At 40.3% G+C, this 22,460-nt stretch overlaps 1 protein-coding gene across 1 annotated transcript in view; it reads left to right on the top strand.

Annotated features, from left to right (window-relative positions):
- The first annotated feature begins 1,171 nt into the window (after positions 1-1,171).
- VPS4B (vacuolar protein sorting 4 homolog B) overlaps positions 1,172-22,460 on the top strand; it is a 31,164-nt gene continuing 9,875 nt past the window's right edge. The window contains exons 1-5 of the mRNA XM_081253141.1: positions 1,172-1,471; positions 12,532-12,643; positions 13,969-14,125; positions 17,230-17,297; positions 20,927-21,046. Of these exons, the coding sequence (XP_081109267.1) occupies positions 1,445-1,471; positions 12,532-12,643; positions 13,969-14,125; positions 17,230-17,297; positions 20,927-21,046 (484 nt within the window). The 5' untranslated portion in view covers positions 1,172-1,444. The remainder of the gene's footprint in view (positions 1,472-12,531; positions 12,644-13,968; positions 14,126-17,229; positions 17,298-20,926; positions 21,047-22,460) is intronic.

Genomic DNA, 22,460 nt, shown 5'->3' with positions numbered 1-22,460 from the left:
TTTGGAGCTCTCTGGGAGGTAGCTATAAATGCTGGGCAGAGGACAGGGCAGGCTAGAGATTTAAATTTGAAGCCATTTCTATTCTATTGCTCCTGTAGCCCAGGAAGGGGATAAGATGAGCAGAGCTTGAGTAGTGAGAAAGAAGAGGACGTCAGACTCTTGAGGAAATTCTGCCCTTAAGAGTAAGAAGTGGAGAAAGTGAAGAGGTTAGAGAAAGGACATTAGGACACTATCTGGAAGATATTTCAAGAACTGGGTAGTTGACAATACTAAGTAAGAAGCGAGGGAGGGAAGTTCTTTATTTAGGAGACACCAGATGTTTGGAAAGAATTAGGGAATGAGTGGGAAATAAAACGTTGGAGTGATTAAACATCTATTTCGTTTTCCTTTGAGAAACTAAACTATGAAAGGAAGAAAAAAAAGAGGACTGTGCCCGCAAACAACAGAATGCTGGAAAAAGGTCTTATTTTAGTTCTGCCACTAAGCCCTGACATCTGTGGTCCTGCATAAAGCACTCACCTGCTTAAGCCATTAACCTTCCCTGTAATGTTAACTGGAATAAATAATATCTGATCTAACAGTTTCACGAGACTTGTGTTCAGAAGCCTGCATCCCCACCAGACTGCCGTAAGCTCCTTGAGGGCAGCGCCATACATAACTTTTATTGAAATTCTCGGGGCTTCCTAGAGTCATCACAATAACCATTGGGAAAATGCTTGTGGGATGAAGTGTAGAGCGTGAGCAATAACAAGCGCTAAGGCGTGCTGAGATCTTCCTGTTCGCTTATCACTCTGCAATGCGCCTAACCGCGCAGCACTAGCATTCTCCACAACCCGGAGGTGGGTACTTTAATTACCCCCACTTTACACAGGAGTAAATGGTAACGGACCCAAAGTCCCCAACCAGTGGGTGTTGGAGACGGAATAACTTTTTTCACACAAAAGCCATAGATTGACACAGCACTCTCCATGCTCCGTCAAGTGAAAGAAGCCAGAACCAATAACTCATCTCAAAGGATAAGACTTCCGCAAAAGGAAGAAAAGCGCATGGGGCTCGACCCCGTGCGGTCTCTCTGCCCCTAGGCCGGAGCCGCAGTGCGCTTGCGCGTAGCCTGACTTCCGCCAGGCTTCGGCGGGCTTGGTTCGGGACTGGGTGGCGCGCGTGGTGATGACGAAAGCGGAAGTACTGAGGCTAGAGGCCGGACGAGAGCCCGGACGAGAGCCCGTAGGGGCTGGGGCTTGCGGAAGTTTTGTCAGGGGGGGTGCAGCCGGCTGCTGGAGCGTAGTGTTGTTTTGGAACAAGTTCGGGAAAGGAGGCCGCCGCTTGAGGTCCAAGAGCCACCGGCCTGCGCACGTTTGGGGCAGCTCCGGGCTCGACTCGACGTTGCCACTGTAGGTTTCCTCTGCCCCCGTTCCTCCTCGAGGAACCGCCTCGTATCTCCGCCATGGCATCCACCTCGAGCAACCTCCAGGTATCGCCATCCTCCCGCCCCCTGGAGAGCCCAAGCCAAGGGGAGGCGCTGGGCGTGGGGTGGGAAGTGGGGGGCGGGGAAGAGGGAGGAAGCGGCGGCGCGCCGGCCCAGAGGCAGGTGGGAGAGTCGGACGCTTTCCGCATGCTTCCGGGGTTTCCCAAGCCCACTGGCTTTGTGGGACTTCTGACTTTTGTTGAGGCTTTTGTTTTTGTTTTTTCCTTTTCAAACCAGCCGAGTTTGAACCGAGCTGGGCAGAGCTTTGAACAGAGGCACGAACGCTGCAGTCAGTGTAAGGGAGAGAGGAAAGAACATAATGTATCCAGTGCATTTCTCTGGACCAGTTGAAAATAGGGTGATTCGAGTTCTCTCCTAGTTCCTCAAGCTGGTGTAGCAAAGCCTTTCTTTTCGAGCTGTCAGGTGAATAGAAACGTGAGCACAGTCTCAGAATCTGAGGAATCCGTGATTTCATTGAGCTATACGTTCAGGTGCACGCTAATGGCTCCCAAAATATAGTATATAAATAAGATCATGGAGTTTTCTTAAACTCCTTTGTAACTTCACTTTCCCAACCCTACCGCAGTGAGTTCAGTGTTTTGTTCATAAAGCATGTAATCCTGATACTTTAGACTTAATTGTTAGACCTCTGTGGAATGGAATTCATGGAGGTGAGAAATTTTTCAAACAGTGTCTTCCATCCCTAGAATGGATCTGGGGCTTCAGTGGAGTTTAGAATGTGACTTAACCTCGAGAGCTCCAGTCCACTAGACAAGTTTGGGACAAAAGAGTAGCGTGAATCCCTATATTGAATCTTTGTCTTGATCTTGCAGTTGAAAAGGCTTTTGTTGAGTGCCTGGTACAGGCACCTGAGATAATTAATAGAGGACCTACTGAGCCCAGGATAATTCATCCTGAAGAAAAATCACTGCAAATAGACTGATTTAAATGGAGATCAAATTTCCACCAAAAAGGAGGTGGGGCACTTGATTGGGACTTTTATCTTGGAAATCAACCCAAAATTTATGAAAATAAATGTTTTATGTCTTTAACAAAATATAATTGCAACGTGACTTATTTCTTAGAATAAAGAATAAGTCATGTGTTGATTTATGTGTATTTTTTCCAACAAGATTTCATTAAACTAAGATGCAACAGTCTTCACCTAACATTAGTTTTTTTGTTGCCCCATTCAGAAGGGGTCTTTTTGGTAAATGTACTTGGAAAAAGTATTGGTCATTTGATAAAACTGTTCCTTTGAGGATCAAGATGATTTCTTTTGAAATGCCTTGTCTTCATCCTTGTTGGTTTGTCAAGTTAACTGCATAGTTTTATTCCACCATCTTTTAAAAATGTTTTTATTGAACTTTTATTGATTTACAATATTAGTTTCAGGTGTACAGCATAGTGATTCAGTATTTCTACAGATTATACTCCATTAAAAGCTAATACAAGATAATGGCTGTAATTTCCTGTGCTATACAATATATCCTTGCTGCTCATCTATTTTATACATAGTACACCAACTGTTATTTGTCAAGAGTTTGCATGTGATTTGGGCATTCTACAATATAATTTTCATCTATTTACTGATCTTTTTTATTTTGCAACGTTTGCAGTTTCATTCTGTAATCCTTTGCATCATATTTGAATTAGATTGTGGATGTTCTTCAGTGAATCAGCTCGAGATTGACCCATATTAAAGGCATAACTGATAGTGTTAAACAGAGGGAGAGGTAATGTATACTTTTATCAGTGGTTGGGTCACAGGTGTGCTTTCTCATTCAACCTTTTCCACCTTCTAATGTAGGAAATTTGGATGAAGAATATTCAACTAACGAATAGCTTTCCCACTGAACAAGGCAAAATCCCCATAGCCAGATGCTTATAATCAAATGGAGGAATGCAGATAACTAAATATCAAAATAAAATAATGCAGTAATGCTCTAATAGAATCAAAGGTTAGTGTGGGAGGGCAGAAAGGAAGGGCTTGTGTAACTCTTCAAGGATAAATGAGAAATGTTCCGAGAAGAATAAATGAGAAGATGATGTGAGCTTAGATGAGAGTGAAAGGTACTGACACTAATTGTCTGCCTCGTGTTTTATGTGATCTCATTTAGTCCTCAAAACAACTCTTCAAGGTATTACTCCAGTTTCACAGTATAAGAAACCAAAGCTTATTAAGTTTATGATTTGCCCAAAGACATACAGTTAATTAGTATTGAAGACTTGGATTAGTTTTGAATCCAGGTCTGTGCTTATAAGTTTGTGCTTTTTCACTATGAAGTCATGCCTTCTTGGACAAGAAAGTGAGATGCATTCCAAGCAGAGAAAAACAACATGTGCCTCAGTCTAGAAGTGTAATAAACCTTGCAGAGGGTTGAGAGAAACTGCAAGTTCATTGTGTATAGAACTCAAAGTTTACCCAGTCCTGAATATTTACTTTTCTGAGTGTCTACTATGCCATGCATTTTGCTACATGTTGGGGAATCATAAAAGAAATGTATCATCCTTGATTTCCAAGGGCTTATATTCTGACGTGAAAACATCAGACATATAAAGGGACTCCTAGGATACTTTGTGACCTTTGGAAGGATGTACAAGAGGCAGTGAAAATTTAGAGGAAGCATAGGCTAGGCCTCCTGGGGGTGCTGGGAAGGACTTTGCAACTGGAGGACCACAGTGACTGTGCTGAGTGTTGGAGAACTGGAGTTCTACAGGGAGACAGTGGGATCGGGTATTCCAGGTGGAGAGCACACTGTACACAAAGGTATGAAGTCTGAGCCATGTGTGTTGTCCCTGTAGTTTGGTGTGACGGTAACGGAGTGTGCCAGGTGAGAGGTCAAGCCTCGTTAAGCCACATGACAAGGAGCAGTGTGTGCTGCACATAGGTGGTTGGTCCCCATCCTGCTGTCAGAGGGGAGTCAGAGGAGGCAGTAAGCTCACGTTTCTGTTTTAGAATGAAACCATTGTGTGTGTACAGGGCACAGCTTGACAGTCGGGATTACAAGAAGAGGGGGCATATTTGGGGCCAGGGTGGTCCTGAACTTCTGGGGCTTGAAATGCTTGTGGGGACAGTCAGGTAGAACTGTCCATTGAGAGCTGGGTACATATGTATAGAATTTAGGCTAGGCTGGGAATAAGGATTTGGGAGTTAGTAGCATATGGATGGTAGCAGAGGTGTGGCCGTCTTGGAAAGTTTATAGAATGAGGAAAGACAAGGACCAAGGTACAGACCCAGTGGAATATCAACGTTTAAGGAGAGAGAAAAGGGAGCCTGAAAAAGAATCGTGACATAGCCAAGAGTAAAACCTGGAGAGGATGGTGCCTTGATGGCCAAAGGAGGCCATGTGAGGTGTCTCTTACGAGGGCTAAGTGCTCACCTAGTTACCCATAACTAGATAAGTGAGAGATCTGGCAGTCAGGGGGCAGGAAGCATTGCCGTGGGAGGAATCAAGAAACCGAGATGAACTTCGGGTGCTCTTTGGGGCTTTGCTGTGGAGGTGAAGAGGCAAGTATTGAATAAGATGGTAGCTACATGGGAACCTTAGAATTGGGGAGAGCTGGTGTGTTTCTGTTGGTGTTTTGTAGCTATGAGTCTAAGATAGGACTTGCATACATTTTTATGCTAAGGAATGCTCCCCAAAAAGGGAAAGGTTAGGTTGGGGAGAACAGTTGAGCTGATATAATTGAGGGGCCTAGATGTCTGAGGAGGAAGGTAGGAATGGGCTCCAGAGCACCAGGGAAAGAATCAGCCTTGAAAGACAGGGGCTGGGACATCTTCCCTCCTGAGATGGGTGGGTCTGGAATTTACCCAGTTTCCCAGGGTTTTCTAGCGTGGGCACATCATGGTCTCCTAATCTGAAAAGCACAGTCCCAGGTGTTCCCAGCCTTTGTGCCTCCATATCGATGACTCGATCCTGGCTGACCCTGAGATTCAGTCAGTCTTGTGCCAGCCTCTTTGCAAGACTCCAGAATATAAAAAAGCCAGTACAGCAGGCATGACTCCTGTCCTCATGGAGCTTATATTCTAGTGGGAGAGGACAGGCCAAAACAAAACAAAACAAAACAAAACCCACATGCACAGAAACAAGCCACTGGAAGGATTTTAAACAGAAGAGTGGAGTGTTTTAAAATTGAATAAATTTGGGAATCATCAGCCTGAAGATAATCAGCTTCAGTCATTGAGAACAGCTCACATAGGGAGGGAGTAAACAGAAGGAAGCCCGAGCCCTGAGGAGCCCTGATATTTCAGGGTCAGGTTCAAGAAGAAGAGTCAGCAAAGGAAACTGAGCAGGAGCTGTCAGCAGCGGGAGGAAAACGGGCAAAGTGGCGCTTGGGAGCTCGGCAGAGGGCAGCGCTCCAGAAGGGAGTGATGCTGTTGCAGAATACTGTCGAGAGATCAAGGTGGACACAGAGCTGGTCTTTGGATCTGGCATCACAGAGAACCTTGATATGAGCAGTTTTATTGATAAGATAAGGGACAGCAGCCCAGATTGGCAGCTGAAGGGTAAGTAGAAAAAAAGGAACTGGAAAGAGGAGAGACCGCTCTGGTGAGGTTTGGGTTCTGAAGGTCGCAGAGACACAGGACCAAGCCGAAGGGGGTTTTAGTGTCAGGGACAGCTAAAGGAGGGCTGTTTGCACGCCAGCGGTGGCAGTCCCCTTCCTTGTGGAGCTTCCCTGTACATTCAAGGAGATGGCCTTCCTGTAAGGGATCAGATGGCCTTCCCTGTATATTCAAGGAGATGGCCAATAAGTGAGTACACAGGGGAACAGTGATAAACACAGCAATGGGATAGAAGTGCAGGGTGAGGGGAGAGCTGAGATCAGGGGAGGGGTGCAGCCTTTGAAATAGGAGATGAGGGAGGGCCTCTCTGGGGACTTGGCACGAGAACTGTGACTGAAAACGAGACCCTTGTGCATCCATCTGGGGAAAGAGCAGGGGAGAGTGTTGTGGGCAGAGGGGTGCTAGTCCACAGGCTGCCTGAGTGAAGGAGGGCTACAGGGTTTCAGGTGAGACCCAGACCGAGCCAGGGCCCAGGTAGATCACGACCCAGCATTTGGGATTTATTGTTTGCAGCGGAAGCCGTCAAAGGGTGCCCTTCACTGATGCTGTGTGTGCTTCCGTATCAACTGTGGAAGCAGGCTGACCGCTTAGAGGAGGCTAGGCGGTAGGTTTGACAAATGTGATAGTGGATTGAGCTGGTGTGGTAGCGATGGAGACGGTCAGGATTATATTCTGAAGGAATAATTGGCACTCCCAAACCATGCAAGACACAGTTAATTTTGTTTCAAATGAAAAATGCTAACAGAAACAAGGGTGAAGTGGAGCATTCATCAGGGGAAAAACAGATGCATATCCTCCAATCATCATCTTTGATTAAAGGTTTAACATGTGCTGTCCAGTATGGTAGCCACATATGGCAATTTAAATTTAAATTTTACTTAAATAAAACTTAAAACTCTGCAGTCACATTAGCCAGAAGTTTCAAAAGCCATATGCTCCCGTATTGCACAGTGCAAATACAGATGCATCCATCATCAGAGAAAGGCTGCTTTAGAGTGATTGGTACCATATTTGGAGCTAGATTTTTACATACTGACTGCACGAGTTTTAACAAATGTCACTTTGGTTCCTAAAAGAGGGCTGACAGCAAATGAGGGGAATGCATAGCTGAAGAGGTGAGTGACACAGCAATTCAAAATAGCGTAAGAAGGAAATTATAGCCAGAAAAAGGAAGAACTTACTTCTGCTACGTGACTTAGCCTCTGAGCCTTCTGGATGCATTTTTATAAGACCAGGTACAGCAAACCACCAGTTGACCAGGTGCTGTGACTCCGCCCTTTATATCCTGCTGAGTTTACCAAACTTGGAAATTTAGCTCCAAGTTCAGGCTATTTGAACTGTGAAACATGTACTGCTACATTTTATCAGTTCTGAGACACACCATTTATTTTTCTTCCCTCCTGCCACAGCAGAGGGAAGGCCTGTTCCTCCCATTTATCCCATCTGTATGCCGTCCATGAGCAACTGCTTCAAAATATAGTATTTTCAACATATGATTAGTTTTTGGATTATTTGAATAATTTCTTATCTTCATTGTATGCTTATTTTTAACATAGCATAACCATGATTACTTTTTTCTACTGGCTTTTATTTCTGTTGGATAGTTTTACTACCTAAATTAATCCAGGTGGAATGTTTCAGTAAACCATGCTTGTTCTTAATTTGTATGTGTATGCATGTTTTAAAATATTAAAGATAGTTTTCTTAATGAAAATTTTATTTTGAGATGATTGTAGATTCACATGCAGTTGGGAGAAATAATACAGAGAGAGCCTGTGTACCCTTCACCCAGTTGTCCCCAGTGGCAGCATCTTGTAACTATATAGTACAGTATCACAACCCCGATGTTGACATTGATACATTCTACTGTCTTACTCAGATTTCCCCAGTCTTAAGTGTGTGTGTGTGTGTCTGTGCACAGAGTTCCGTCGAGTTAATCCCTGTATCCCCTGCCGTAGTCATGGTACAGAAGAGTTCTCTCCCAAAGGATCCCTCTCGTTGCCCTTTTAGAAGCACAGTTACTTCCCTTTCTCTTCCCCCTGCATTCCTGTCTCCTGACAATACTAAACGGTTCTTCACCTCTGGTTTTGTCATTTGAGGTTATGTGAATGGAATCATGCAGTATGGAACCTTTTGGGATTGGTTCTTTTCACCTAGCTTAATTCCCTCAAGATTCATCCAAGTTGTGTATATCAGTAGTTCATTCTTTTTTGTTACTGAGTAGGACTCCCTGGTCTGCGTGTACCATGGTTTAACCATGAAGGGCATGTGGAATGTTCAAGTACAAGTTTTTGTGTGAACGTAGTCTTTATTTCTCTGAGATAAATGCCCAAGAGTGCAGTTGCTGATTCATGGGGTGGTTGCATGTTTAGATTTAAAAAAAAAAACAAACCTGTTTTCCAGAGTGACTGTACCGTTTTACATCTCAGCAATGTATAAGTGATCCAGTTCTCTGTATCCTCACCACTGATTGGCATTGTCGCTATTTTTTATTTTAGCCATTCTGATACGTGTTTAGTGATATCTCACTGTGGTTTTAATTTGCATTTCCATAACGGCTAGTGATGTTGAACATCTTTTCATGTGCTTATTTGCCATCTGTATATCCTCTTTGGTGAAATGTCTATTTATGTCTTTAGCTTATTTTCTACTTCAGTTGTTTTTAAACTTGATTTTTGAGAGTTCTTTCTGTATTCTAAGTGCTAGTCCTTTCCCAAACATGTGGTTTGCAAACATTTCTCCCACTCTTTGGCTTGTCTTTTCATCCTTTTAACAGGCTCTTTTACAGACCCAAAATTTTTAAGTTTGATGAGGTCCAATTTATCATTATTTTTTTTCCTTTGAGGTGTAATTGATATATAATGTTATATTAGTTTTAGGTGTGCAACGTGGTTCGATATTTGTTTATATCGTGAGGTGATCACCACAGTACATCTGGTTAACATCTGTCACCATACATAGTTACAAAATTTTTTTCTCATGGCAACTTTCAAAAATAAGTAAGAGAGTATTATTAATTATAGTCACCATGCTACACATGACATCCCCATGACTGATTTACTTTATGCTGGAAGTTTGTACCTTTGGACCCCCTTTACCCGTTTCCTCCACCCCCCACCTGTGGCAACCACCAGTCTGTTCTCTGTCTGTGAGCTCATTTTTTGTTTTTGTTTTTTGGGGTTTTTTTTTTAGATTCCCCATATAAGTAAGATCATATGGTATTTGTCTTTCTCGGTCTGACTTATTTCACTTAGCATAATGCCCTCAGGTTCCATCCATGTTTTTGCAAATGGCAAGATTTCCTTTTTTATGGCTGAATAATATTTGATATATATATATTTTCTTTATCCAGTCATCCATTGGTGGACACTTAGGTTGTTTCCATATCTTGGCTGTTGTAAATAATGCTGCAGTGAACATGGGGGTGCACATATCTTTTCAAGTTAATATTTTCATTTTCTTCAGATAAATACCCAGGAGTGGAATTGCTGGATCATATGGTAGTTCTGTTTTTAATTTTTTGAGGAACCTCCGTACTATTTTCCATAGTAACTGCACCAATTTATACTTCCATCAACAGTACACTAGAGTTCCCTGTTCTCTCCATCCTCACTAGCACTTTTTATTTCTTGTCTCTTTGATAATAGCCATTGTGATGAGTGTGAGGTGATAACGCATTGTTGTTTTGATCTGCATTTCCCGGATGATTAATGATGTTGAGCACCTTTTCATGTACCTGTTGGCCATCTGTGTGTCTTCTTTGGAAAAATGTTTATTCAGATCCACTGCCCATTTTTTGATCAGATTGTTTTGGTTTTTGCTCTTGATTTGTATGAGTATTTTATATTTTTTGATATTAACCCCTTATCAGATATATATGATTTGCAAGTATTCTCTCCCATTCAGTAGGTTACCTTTTCATTCTGTTGATTATTTCCTTTGCTGTGCAGAAGCTTTTTTGTTTGATGTAGTCACACTTATTTTTGCTTTTGTTGCCTTTGTGACATCAAATCCAAAAAATTATCACCAAGACCAACGTCAAGGAGCTTATCATCTGTGTTTTCTTCTAGGAGTTTTATGGTTTCAGGTCTTATGTTCAAATCTTTAATCCATTTTGAGTTATTTTTGTGTATTGTATAAGGTAGTATTCATTTTCATTCTTTTGCATTTGGCTGTCCAGTTTTCCCAGCATCATTCATTGAAGAGACTGTTCTTTCCCCATCATACGTTCTTTGCTCCTTTGTGGTAAATTAATTGAGAACATATGTGTTGGTTTATTCCTGGGCTCTTTCTTCTGTTCCATTGATCTATGTATCTTTTTTTATGCCCATATACTGTTTTTATTTTTTCTTTTTATATATTGTGCTTTTGGTGTCAAGTCTAAGAACCCTTTGCCTAGCCCTAGATGGTGAAGATACTCTTTGTTTTTTCTAAGGATTTTATAGTTTTACATTTTATATTTAAGTCCATGATCCATTTCAAGTTAATTTTTGTACAGAGTACAAGGTTTAGTTTGAGATGTTCTCCCTCTCTCTTTTTTTTTGGCTTATGGATGTTCATTTGCTCTGGAACCATTTCTTTAAAAGCCTATCTTTCTGCCATTAACTTGCCTTTCTATATCTTTGTCAAAATTCAGTTGGAGGTAGCTGTATGGATCTATTTCTGGTAGTTGTGTGTGTGTGTTTTTAAGTTATTTACAACTTTTGAACTTACAAAACAGAAACAGACTCACAGGCTTAGAGAATGAACTTATGGTTGCGGGGGTGGGGGAGGGACAGTTAGGAAGTTTGGGATGACATGTCCACACTGCTGTATTTAAAATGGATCTGGGCTTCCCTGGTGGTGCAGTGCTTAAGAATCCGCCTGCCAGTGCAGGGGACGTGGGTTCCAGCCCTGGTCCGGGAAGATCCCACATGCTGCAGAGCCGCTAAGCCCCGTGCGCCACAACTACTGAGCCTGCGCTCTAGAGCCCGTGAGCCACAACTACTGAGCCCACACACCACAACTACTGAAGCCCGCATGCCACAACTACTGAGCCCGCATGCACCACAACTACTGAAGCCTCCGAGCCTAGAGCCTGCGCTCCACAACAAGAGAAGACACCACAGTGAGAAGCCCACGCACCGCAACGCAGAGCAGCCCCCGCTCGCCACAACTAGAGAAAGCCCACACGCGGCAACAAAGACCCAACGCAGCCAAAATTAAACAAATAAAATAAGTTTTAATAAAGTGAAATAAAATGGATAACCAACCAGGACCTACTGTATAGCACAGTGAACTCTGCTCAATATTATGTAGCAACGTAAATGGGAAAAGAACTTGAAAAAGCATAGATACGTGTATATGTACAACTGCATCACTTTGCTGCACGCCTGAAACTAACACAGCATTGCTCATCAACTCTACTCCGATATAAAATAAAAAGTTTAAAAAAAAAGTACTACAAAAGCTGCCCATTTCATTATGGAATTTCTGGAAGATACGAAGAAGTAGGAAATGAAAAAAATTGAGTCTTATCAAAGATAAGCTCTGTGAAATTTCCTTCCCATCTTTCTTCTGTGCTTTCTAAAAGTTTGCTGTTGTTGCAAATACTTGATCTCATGCTATATGTAAAAATTGTATAATGCTTTTTAAAAACTTGCATTCATTTTTCCATATTATTATGAATATTGCTTAATATTTAACAATTCTCCTTTTTATATTGTGTGGAATCTTTTTGCTGTTTAAAATTTAAGTTTTCAAGTTTTGTTTTTGTTTTTTTCAAAAGACCTCTCTGGTTTGTCTTTGCTCAGTGAACCTTTTAGTTAATTACTGAGTTAAAAGATTTGGGTAGGGCTTCCCTGGTGGCGCAGTGGTTGAGAGTCTGCCTGCCGATGCAGGGGACACGGGTTCGTGCCCCCGGTCTGGGAAGATCCCACATGCCGCGGAGCGGCTGGGCCCGTGAGCCATGGCCGCTGAGCCTGCGCGTCCGGAGCCTGTGCTCCGCAAGGGGAGAGGCCACAACAGTGAGAGGCCCGCCTACCGCAAAAAAAAAAAAAAAAAAAAAAAAGATTTGGGTATTTTTCAGACTCTTGGGATTTCATTGCCCTATTGCTTCTGCAGGGGTTTTACCCCATTTAAATTTTACTGTTGTCATATGCTTTAGACATTTGATTTTTGAGAATTTCCATAAATGCTTTTAACTTGAATTTTCATGTTACTTGATTATTCCTTACTAGCCCTGAGCTTGACTTTTGTTGAGTGAAAAATTATGTGAGAATCTCAGTGATTGGTACTAGATAAAGAGGTGTTCAGATAGCATTTACCTATAGAAGAAATGTACTTTGCATTTTATAAATAATTATAATTTATAATACAATGCAGTTGTGATTTAGGAAAAAAAGATAGATTTGTTTTAAGGTTGCTTTCATTTTTAAAGAAAACGTTCAACGTGATTCTTTATTTCAAACTTATGCTTTGCTTTGATTTTGATGGTATGGTTTTGCCTCCCTTCAAACAGAAAGCGATAGATCTTGCTAGCAAAGCAGCCCAGGAAGACAAAGCTGGGAACTACGAGGAAGCCCTTCAACTCTACCAACACGCTGTACAGTATTTTCTCCATGTAGTTAAATGTAAGGTCATCATTTGTTTTTTTATTTAAAAACACTAAAAGAAAAGATTATTCTATTTCATTTATAAAAATGGAAGCACAATGCCAGAAAATTATAAACCATCAATTTGCAAAAAAGTCCCACTAGCTTCTTAGTAGTTTTTAAGTTCTCAGCCAACAAATGTGCACAGCTATCATAGTTATTACTTTGTACACCTAAACATATTAAAATGCCATATAGTCAGTGGGAAAAAGTTTTCATTTTACTGGTTATGTACCCAGATTATGTAATCTGGACCTTCTCATTTTCTAAACATCTCTTTGAAAATAGATGTTTTAAGAATAGGTTGGGGGACTTTCCTGGCGGTCCAGTGGTTAAGACTCCACGCTTCCACTGCAGGGGGCGCGGGTTCGATCCCTGGTGGGGAAACTAAGATTCCCACATGCTGTGCGGTGCAGCCAAAACAGAAACAAACAAAAATAGCTTGGGAGACATTTTGTGTATTTCCAAATATGTATTCAGTGTTTACCACCTGCCAGCTACTGTTCTAGGCACTGAGATACAGCAGTGAGGAAGAAATGGATAAAGACCCCTGCCTTCATGGATCTTAAACCTAATGCTGAACCGTATGTGAAATAAGACATTGAAAAAGTGTCTTTCTGGCAAACTTAGTTTTTTTTTTTTAAATAAAAATTTTAGCGGTTGGATAATTTAGGATTTTCTTTTGAGCTTCCCTATTTAATTTTGAGGTTTTTCTGTCACATTAAAGTGAAAATAAGAATGAATCATAACATATAAGATAGGTGGGGCTAATCCCATACACTGCGTACATTGCTGGAGTCTCCTTTTCAAACAGCTCTCACAGGGGCCTTTAGTAAAATTACTGTACTGGTGGTACTCATAATATATGGGATTTCTGTCGCTTTTTATACTCTGAAATAAAGCTTATGTAGACGTTGATGGAAATGGTTAATATTGCTTTACTTATATTTGTCTTATAATTGGTTTTGTATGAGATAAGCAGCTTTCAGCTGTCTGCACAGAATGTAAGGGAAGAGTATGAAGCCCACAGAATATCAAATAATTTCTTATTATTATTTAACATTAACTTAAGATATCCTAGTATCTTTCTCAGAACTCTTTCTGACTCACACTCACTGTTGGCCCCCAACCCTGCTGGAGGAAGGAGTAGAAAAGATTGATAATCATGGATTATGATGAGCTAGAGATGATCTTTTCTCTCTCCTCCAAAATAGATTTTCCTTGTTGGAAAAGTATGTCTGGGGGTTTTAGACCTGTCTGTAAAGAATACTAAAGGAAAAATCTCTCTCGTTTCCCTTCAATAGATGAAGCACAGGGTGATAAAGCCAAGCAAAGCATCAGGGCAAAGTGTACAGAGTATCTTGATAGAGCAGAAAAACTGAAGGAGTACCTGAAGAAGAAGGAGAAAAAACCGCAGAAGCCAGTGAAAGAGGGACAGCCAAGTCCAGCTGATGAGAAGGGGTATGTATTTTAGAGTGAGATTGTATTGTTTCGAATTACAGGATAAAATTTAATTTAATTTGTGAAGTAAATTTCTTTTGTTTAAATTAGGTGTTGGCAAACCGTGACTCATGGGCCAAATCTGACCTGCTGCCTGCTTTTGTAACTAAAGTTTTATTGGAACACAGCCTCATGCCTGCACTTACCTGTTGTCTGTGGCTGTTTTTGTGCTGTACCAGCAAAGCTGAGTAGTTGTGACAAAGAACCGTATGGCCTACAAAATCTAAAATATTTACTGTCTTGTCCTTTACGGAAAAAGTTTGTGGACCCCTAGTTTACCAAGCTTCGGGGGTGATATACCTCAAATTGCTCTCCTTGACTGCCTGGTAGTAGTAGAAAAAACATTTGGTAGGAATGCTACTCACTTCTTTACGCTCTGGCCATTATGTAATGAAGTTTAAAATTGTAGGAGTAATCTGTGAATTGAATCTTTGACTAGTAGTATTGACTTAGTACTAAGCACACGGACAAAATGAAAAACAACTCTGGTAATGTAAAACAAATTTTGGATATATAAGTTTTTTGATGTGGATTTGCATCAGATTTGCTTTACTTTATCATTGTAAAGAGAGCGACACAGCATAATTTATAAACATCAAAACTCATTTTTGAAATGTCTTCCTAGATGGGGGATATATCACTTACAGATGCAGAATTTATATATTCAGCACCTAATGTGTGCATGTCAGGCTCTGTGCTGAACAGTGGGAACATATTCTACCCAGATCCTCTGATCATTCTATTGATTGGTGCCAGAAGTGGTTCCAAGTGACTACATACTCTGAGAAAACAAGACTCTGGGGTGGGGTTATCTGGCCTCGATGGATATGAAGGCAGGAAATTCTGGTTAGCATTATAGGATGTAATACTTACAGTTCATGGTAAGCAGTGGTACAAGTAACTTAGATAATCCCTGTGGTCACCAGGCATGGAGTGCCCTGAAGGCAGTGCTTTGGGGGCTTTGTGGCTACTACGAAAGGCCATTTTAAGAACTAGAGTTGACAGCCTGCTTCAAATTACATGGGAGAGTTTGAAAAAACTTATAAGCTCAAGGTTTTATATTCTCTGTTCAAGACATGGTCGGGGAACCGGGGAGTTCCGTTGATACCCTAAGAATATTTTATCTTACAGCTCTAGCATTGGCGTGACAAAAATTAGACCCCAGCTGATCTCATAGCTTATTGGATTTCAAAATCAGTTGAACCTCACTGGGTTTCTTATGTGAAAGTTAGGGCATGTATTGTAAGACTGGGACTCCAGATGAAAATGAAATGAAAGCTGCTGGGAAGGATCAGTTGACCTCAAGTACCTGGACCCCCAGATCTCGCTGAGACCCCCTGGCCCGCAGAAACGTCCTCTCCCCTGGGAGTTGAGCCTCACCTGGTCTTGCTTGGAGACCGTGTAGAGTCCCTCCTAAGATGTCTGCCTAGCAGGGGGATACCAGTTCTGTGTTGGATGGCGGGACCCACTTTAAGCTGAAATGGGGTAAAGCAGAGAAGCAATTACCTCTTGCTAATGGATGCACAAAAATAAATGGAGCTCAAGCACAGATGCTCAGAGACACAGTTCAAAGCTGTGGCAGCTTGGTGCTGAGATGGAGTGAGGTTCTCGGCAGGCTCTTGGCGGGGCCCCTCTCACTGCTCAGGGTGCTTGCTGCCGCATAAGAGCTCACTGCAAAACAAACGCTAAATGCTATTTTCGTTTTTTGCTTTCATTAAAGCGATGATCGTCTTTGGATATCGTTCAGTTACTGAAAACAGGTACTCATGTAGGTCTTTCGTAAAAGCAAAGTGGCATAAAGCAAACTTTGGGAAAGCAGGGATCCCTGTAGTGCATTCCCTTACAGAATTCGAGGGCCAGGGAGTCAAGTTTGGATTCCAGGTGGCTAGGAGAAGTGCCCCCCTCCGCCAGGGTAGTTCCAGCAGGGATCCCACTGCTGCCAGCTCCCTTGCCCAGCATTCCGGTGCCGGGGAGTGAGCAGTAGGCCCTGCCACAGCGCCCTCAGCAGACGCATGCAGGCGTCTCCTCGCATGCAGCCCCTACCTCAGTTGCTTGCTTCTGCCTTCCAGCAGGACTTTGGTCTCCTGTGGAGCCTCAGCTGCAGGGGAGCCTGGGGAGGGCAGTTTTATAACAAGTACAGTCTTTACTGTACAGGAAAGCGCAGTAGAAGAAGGCTGGGGTGAATGTCAGGGTGAATCAGTTTGCAGTCTCCACCTTACCCATAGACCCCACCATCCTGTGATAACCAAGCAAGCCCATTCTGAGATAAAACCTGTCGATCTTTTTATTCCCCTTTATGTCTTATATGTGAAAAATAATGTAATGCCATATTTTTTGCCTTGAAGATTGCAGTGTATTCTGTCACATGCGAATCCTTATAATTGAATATACATTATTTCTAATTTTTTCCCTATTGCAAACAATGTGGGCATGATTCTCCTTGTAGTCAAATCCTTGAACTCATTTAAAATTGCTTCCTCAGAATAAATCCCTAGATATGAAATGTGTGCATTGATCTCCTTGTTCTTTGGGGTCGGTTCATGTTCATCAAAAGCTTCATCCATCCTTTGGAACCCCTGGGCTAAGGGTTATGCACCTTTGTACCTTAAATAGTTGATGTTTTGGGGGATATTTTTCCTCCTAGTTATGGCTTCTTGTTCTAATATATAGTTTGCCTGGTCCTGATTTTTTTTTATTGTTAATTGTGTACAACACTCCTGTAATTCATCTTAAATCTTTTGTGGAATGAGGTGTGGGTCATGCATTCATGAATTAATATCAGTACATAAATAGGTATGTCGTGGGAATTAGGAGCTAGTTCCTGACTTCATTCTGGTCGTTTTGTCCATTTCCTGTTCATGATTCCATTTTGATGGGTAATATGCCTGCTTACTATTTTGTTTAGTATATTCTGAAAAGTAATAAAATAAGCTTAACTTTTAATATGAATGTCTTATTTTGCCACTTAAATTACGGATATTTCAGGTTAATCTTTTCCTTTATTTTTTTGCCTTACTTTGATAGCAATGAGTGATTATTTGAATATATTAAATTCTTTTTATTAGGAATGACAGTGATGGGGAAGGAGAATCTGATGATCCTGAAAAAAAGAAACTACAGAGTCAACTTCAAGGTTGCTTTAGATTTCATTTTTAAATTTACTATTTTATTTTTAAAAAGCTCATAGTGAATTGTCTATTTGAATTGGGTTTTTTTTCCCACCTGTATTTAAATGAGGTTCAAGAACTGGCTTTGGTTCCCAGTGGTCACATGCTGGCTTTGTTGAGACCATTTTTATAAGATTTGCTCTATAGGGTCTCTAATGGGTTGGTTTTTTTCCATGCAGTAAAAATAGTTTCATTTTATATCTTCCTTAAAAAGCTTACTCTCTTTCATTTTGTCTTATTTGCCCCCTTTTGGAGAGGGTAGCAGTTATACTATTAGCTTACTATAAAATCTGATGGTATTGAAATTTCCTGTCAGAGGAACAGAATGCATTAGGACTCACACTTGGCTTTTATTGCTGTTGCTGTAGCTTATTCATTGATGCTATTTTTTTCATGTTTCCTACCTGCTCTTTCTAATCTGCTTTTTTATCCTATTTCAGCATTCCCATTTACATTTCCCTCTTTCCGCTGTCAGTTTTTTACCTTCCACACCTATAAAAAGCCCTTTCTCCTCTACTGTAGTGAAGTGGCATGATCCAGAGGGCATAGATTGTAGCTCCATTCACATCTGGATTCTGCTCTGGGATCTGCTGCTTAAATCTGTTTAGTCTTGGGCAAGTTCCCTAACCTCTCAGAGTCTGAGACCCAACTCTAAAATGGAAGTTAAGAATACTTTCAGGGCAATTAAAAGGTTAATGACAATGTAAAAACTGCCTAATATTACATCTGACAGTACTAGGGACTCAATAAATAGTAGCTCTGTGTATCTAAAAAGGCATCTATTTAATTGCTGGCTTCTTTAGTTACTGAGACCTGATTGTTCTTTGATATGTTATCTAATGATTTTTCAAGTTGAATTTTATGCTCAGTCATTGGTAACATGTGTTTTATTCATTTGAATCCTGCTGAATAGAACACATATCTGGGAAAGATATCCATTATATAGGCTCAGCCTTAGTTAGTGATTGGTGAACTTACCTAGCTTGGCCAGACCTTTAATCTTGCTATTCTAATCTCCATTTTGGTAATATTTGTCTTACCGACCCCTCTGGGATGTATAGGGTAATACTATAAGGATAGTATTTTGAAAACACTACAGTTAACGAGGGTATTTTTCCACGCCAGCATCAATGGTGGGTGTAGTCCAAGGGCAGTAACTGAGTTTCCACTGCCTCGAGCAGTGTGGTCATGCTTCATCCTCAGTAAGTATTTTTGGGCAACCCAGTGGTCCATGCCAAGTGGCTTTATTTTACTTGTAAGGCAAAAAGCTTTTTCCATCTGTTCTTTTGGTTTTGTTCCTCCTCTTTCTGGTTCTGCCCCACTGAAGTAAAAATTGGATTGTATCTTTAATCTTCAAAAAGGTACAATTTTTAATAAGGAATTTTTTTTTATATTTCCTGTGAGTGCTGATAAGGCCCAGGGATGTATAAAAATACAGATGCTTAAAACATTTAAATGAGGAAATTTATTTGGAATTTCAGGATGAAATGGAATGTGAAGGAGTCCTAGCCTTTTGTATCTGAGAGTCCTTTTTCTCCATCTTTTAGTTTTATGGTTTGCTGATGGATTTCATCATATAATATCCTTTTTTGAATCTTTCCTCATTTTTCCTGAAACAATTTTCCAAATCTTTTTACTTCTGTTTTAGGTTATGACATTAAGTGTAATATTTTATTATTAAAAGTAAAGTTCATGATTTGAATTTTCTGTTAATTTTGATATTCAGTGACTTTGAGGTTAAATAACATAATAGTATAATCAAAAAATGGATAAATTTATACAATTGGGAATTATCAAATTATTTGGCTTTTATTTTCTAATAATCTCTTTTTAATTTTAAAAATCAATCAATGTCTAATAATTGATACTACTTTTGTCTAAATAGTCTTTTATCACTGAACATTCCAAAGTCACCCAGCTTAAACTTTTAAAGAGAAAAGTATTAGTTAAATATGAAGATAAATTGTGACACATTTAGAAAATTCATAACAAAATTTTAGTTGACCAGATAATGCTTATATATAAATTTACTTTTGTTTAACTGACACAAAATCCTATCAGATGATGTAATATTTTTCTCATGTAGGGTTACTAATCTGTATGGGACATAGAAAAGAAAAAGTGAATTAGCTTTTTTTCTTAATTTATACTTAATCTGAACTTTTAGAATGCTAAAAGTGTTTATGGTTTCATTTCATTTTTTTTTCATAAACTTATTTATTTTCGTCTGTGTTGGGTCTTTGTTGCTGTGCGCGGGCCTTCTCTAGTTGTGGCGAGCGGGGTCTACTCTTCCTTGCTGTGTGCGGGCTTCTCATTGCGGTGGCTTCTTCTGTTCCAGAGCACGGGCTCTAGGTGTGCGGGCTCAGTAGTTGTGGCTCGTGGGCTCAGTAGTTGTGGCTCGCGGGCTCAAGAGCGCAGGCTCAGTAGTTTGTGGCACACGGGCTTAGTTGCTCCGCGGCATGTGGGATCTTTCCGGACCAGGGCTCGAACCCGTGTCCCCTGCATTGGCAGGTGGATTCTTAACCATTGCGCCACCAGGGAAGTCCCTCATTTCATTTTAATGTATAACTAATGATTTTCATAATTTAGGGAAGTAAGTTGCAGAGTATAGCATTCTTAGAATAACAGATGATCTTTCAAAACAAAAAAAATACCCATAAAAGTAATATCATAGATAATAGTAGATTGTGTGAGTGGTGATATTATACTTAAAACAATTACACATCACCTTTGAACAGGCTACTTTGTAGTTTGTAGTTGAGCAATTTCTGTATACTGAAAATTGGGAAAGATTTTGATGAAAGATCTGGAAAGTTTTGCCAGCACACTATAGTAAGAGAGATCTTTGTGGACTCTTACTGATTTTTACTTCTTACTGCAACAGTTTGCTATGGCTTTTGAATATATTGTGTCCCAAAACTAAATCATTTGAATGACTTCGTTAATGTACAAAAATTGTAAATAGGTCTATTTAGAAACCGAATAGAAAATTTGGCAAATCTTGGGAAAGTATTGCAAGTCTGTAAGAGTACACCTTCTCCTCTCCATCATCCCCGTCACTTCCTCGCCCCTCCCTTCCCCTCTCCCTCTATCTGTCCATCCATCCATCTGCCTGTCTATCTTCAGTTAAAGTCGTTAAGTATATTTTCTTTCTGTAGTTAAGGAGAGCATTAGATCACCGTTTCTTTTAGTTAAAAGGAGAAATAGGAGATATTCCAGAATCAGCGTACTCAAACATTACAACTAGTTTTTGTAATGTTTGGTGCTTTTCCTGTTCATTACATCATTTGATCTTTATACTAACCTGTCTAAGTAGTTTGGGCAGATGGTATTGTTTTTACTTCACCATGAGCAAGTGGAGATAGGAAAGTTAAGTGACTTTACCGCAGGTTACCTGGCTCCCCACCCCAGGTCCCGACTCCCCCTCACTGCTCCCTAACAACTTCGTGCTCATCACGCACTTCCAGAAATGTTTTTAATACATAGCACTTTTCCAGACAAAGTTATAATGCATTTCTGTATTTCATCATTATTTCATGTTGTCTTCTAACTTTGATGGAATACTCCTCTTTAAAGATGACCTAATTTTTTGTAGGCGCCATTGTTATAGAGCGACCAAATGTGAAATGGAGCGATGTTGCCGGTCTCGAAGGAGCCAAAGAAGCACTGAAAGAGGCTGTGATATTGCCTATTAAATTTCCTCATCTCTTTACGGGTGAGATAACTTTTAAATAATTATTTTTGATGATTTTTTTTTAAATGTGTTGATGACTGAAGTAAAGTATTGTGAATTCTTGTCATCATATCACGAGTTGTTACCTTAATTCTGTTGTAAGGCAGTGATATACCTTTACACAGATACTTATTTCATATGCATATACATACTTGTAATATATTTATTGCAAAAAAACCTAAATGTCAAGCAGTAGGGCATAGGGTAAATCATGGACATACAGTAGGATACTGTGCACTCATTAGAGTATAGGATACCATCTACATTAAGAAATTTAGATCTACATTATAATTGGCATAGAAGAATGTCCACCTATATTGTAAAGATCAAAAAGCAAGTTACATAGTATGTATAGTATGATTCCACGTTGTTAAATAAATGTGTGTGCTGAGAGATAGGTGTAGAAAGATTGACATAAAAATGTTAATGTATGTCTAGGAGATGAGATTATGGGTGATTTTTACTTTCTCCTTTGACTTTCATCTGAATTTTTTTGCAGTGGACATGTACTAGTCTTATAGAGTATTTCCATTTCTTAAACAGAGGAGTTAAAATTATTTAACAGTTTCATAGGAAGCGCATATCCTCTAGTAGCTCTTTATCACTGCAAGGAGAATATTGCTAACCCACCATCTGGGTACAGTTGAAGTTACAGCTCCAGCAGTAGGTGGTTTGTCTGTGCTGAACCGTTCCTTCACATTGTCCTTTTTGTGACTGATAGCCTGTGTTTGTGATATGGCTATACCCGCAGTCTAACAGTGAAACAGAGGTTTTTCCTTTTAAAAACAAGCTGGTTTATGTAGAGAGCAAATCTGTGATATTGGCCTCAAACTGAACAGGTCCAGACAGTGATGTCGTATAGAGCAGTGATGAAGAGCGAGAACCCGTGGGCCACCCATTGTCCACCTAGCTTCGAGGTACGACTCACAACCTCACTTCAGGAATATGAAACTAACAGTGTAAAAGTTGACATCATAACCCTATAAAGGTACAAAAATACGGTTGAACTCATTTTATGTTGTGTTACTTATACCAGTGTTTCCCAAACATGAGTCCTATATGTATCATCTTCATGAATTTTTCCATATACGTGTACCATTATTTTTTAAATATTTTTCTTTAAATCACTCACTTTTAGAGCAGACTTTTTATTAAACTGTAACATAATGTACAAAGACATGCAGGAACCCATAATTGTTCAGCTTCATAAATTATCAGAGTACACCTGTATAATCATCACTCAGATAAAAAAGTACTGCTGGTAACCTAGAACTCCCTCTCTGCCTCTTTCCTCCCCAGAGGTAATCACTCTTTTGACTTCTAATACCATAGATTGTTTTGCCCATATTTGACTTCTAATACCATAGATTGTTTTGCTCACTTGTTTTTACTTAGT

Source organism: Mesoplodon bidens (genome assembly GCF_964165515.1).
Source record: "Mesoplodon bidens genome assembly, chromosome: 13".
NCBI lineage: Eukaryota > Metazoa > Chordata > Mammalia > Artiodactyla > Ziphiidae > Mesoplodon > Mesoplodon bidens.
The sequence above is the reverse complement of the archived record's forward strand: the minus strand, read 5'-3'. Positions and strand labels throughout refer to the sequence as shown.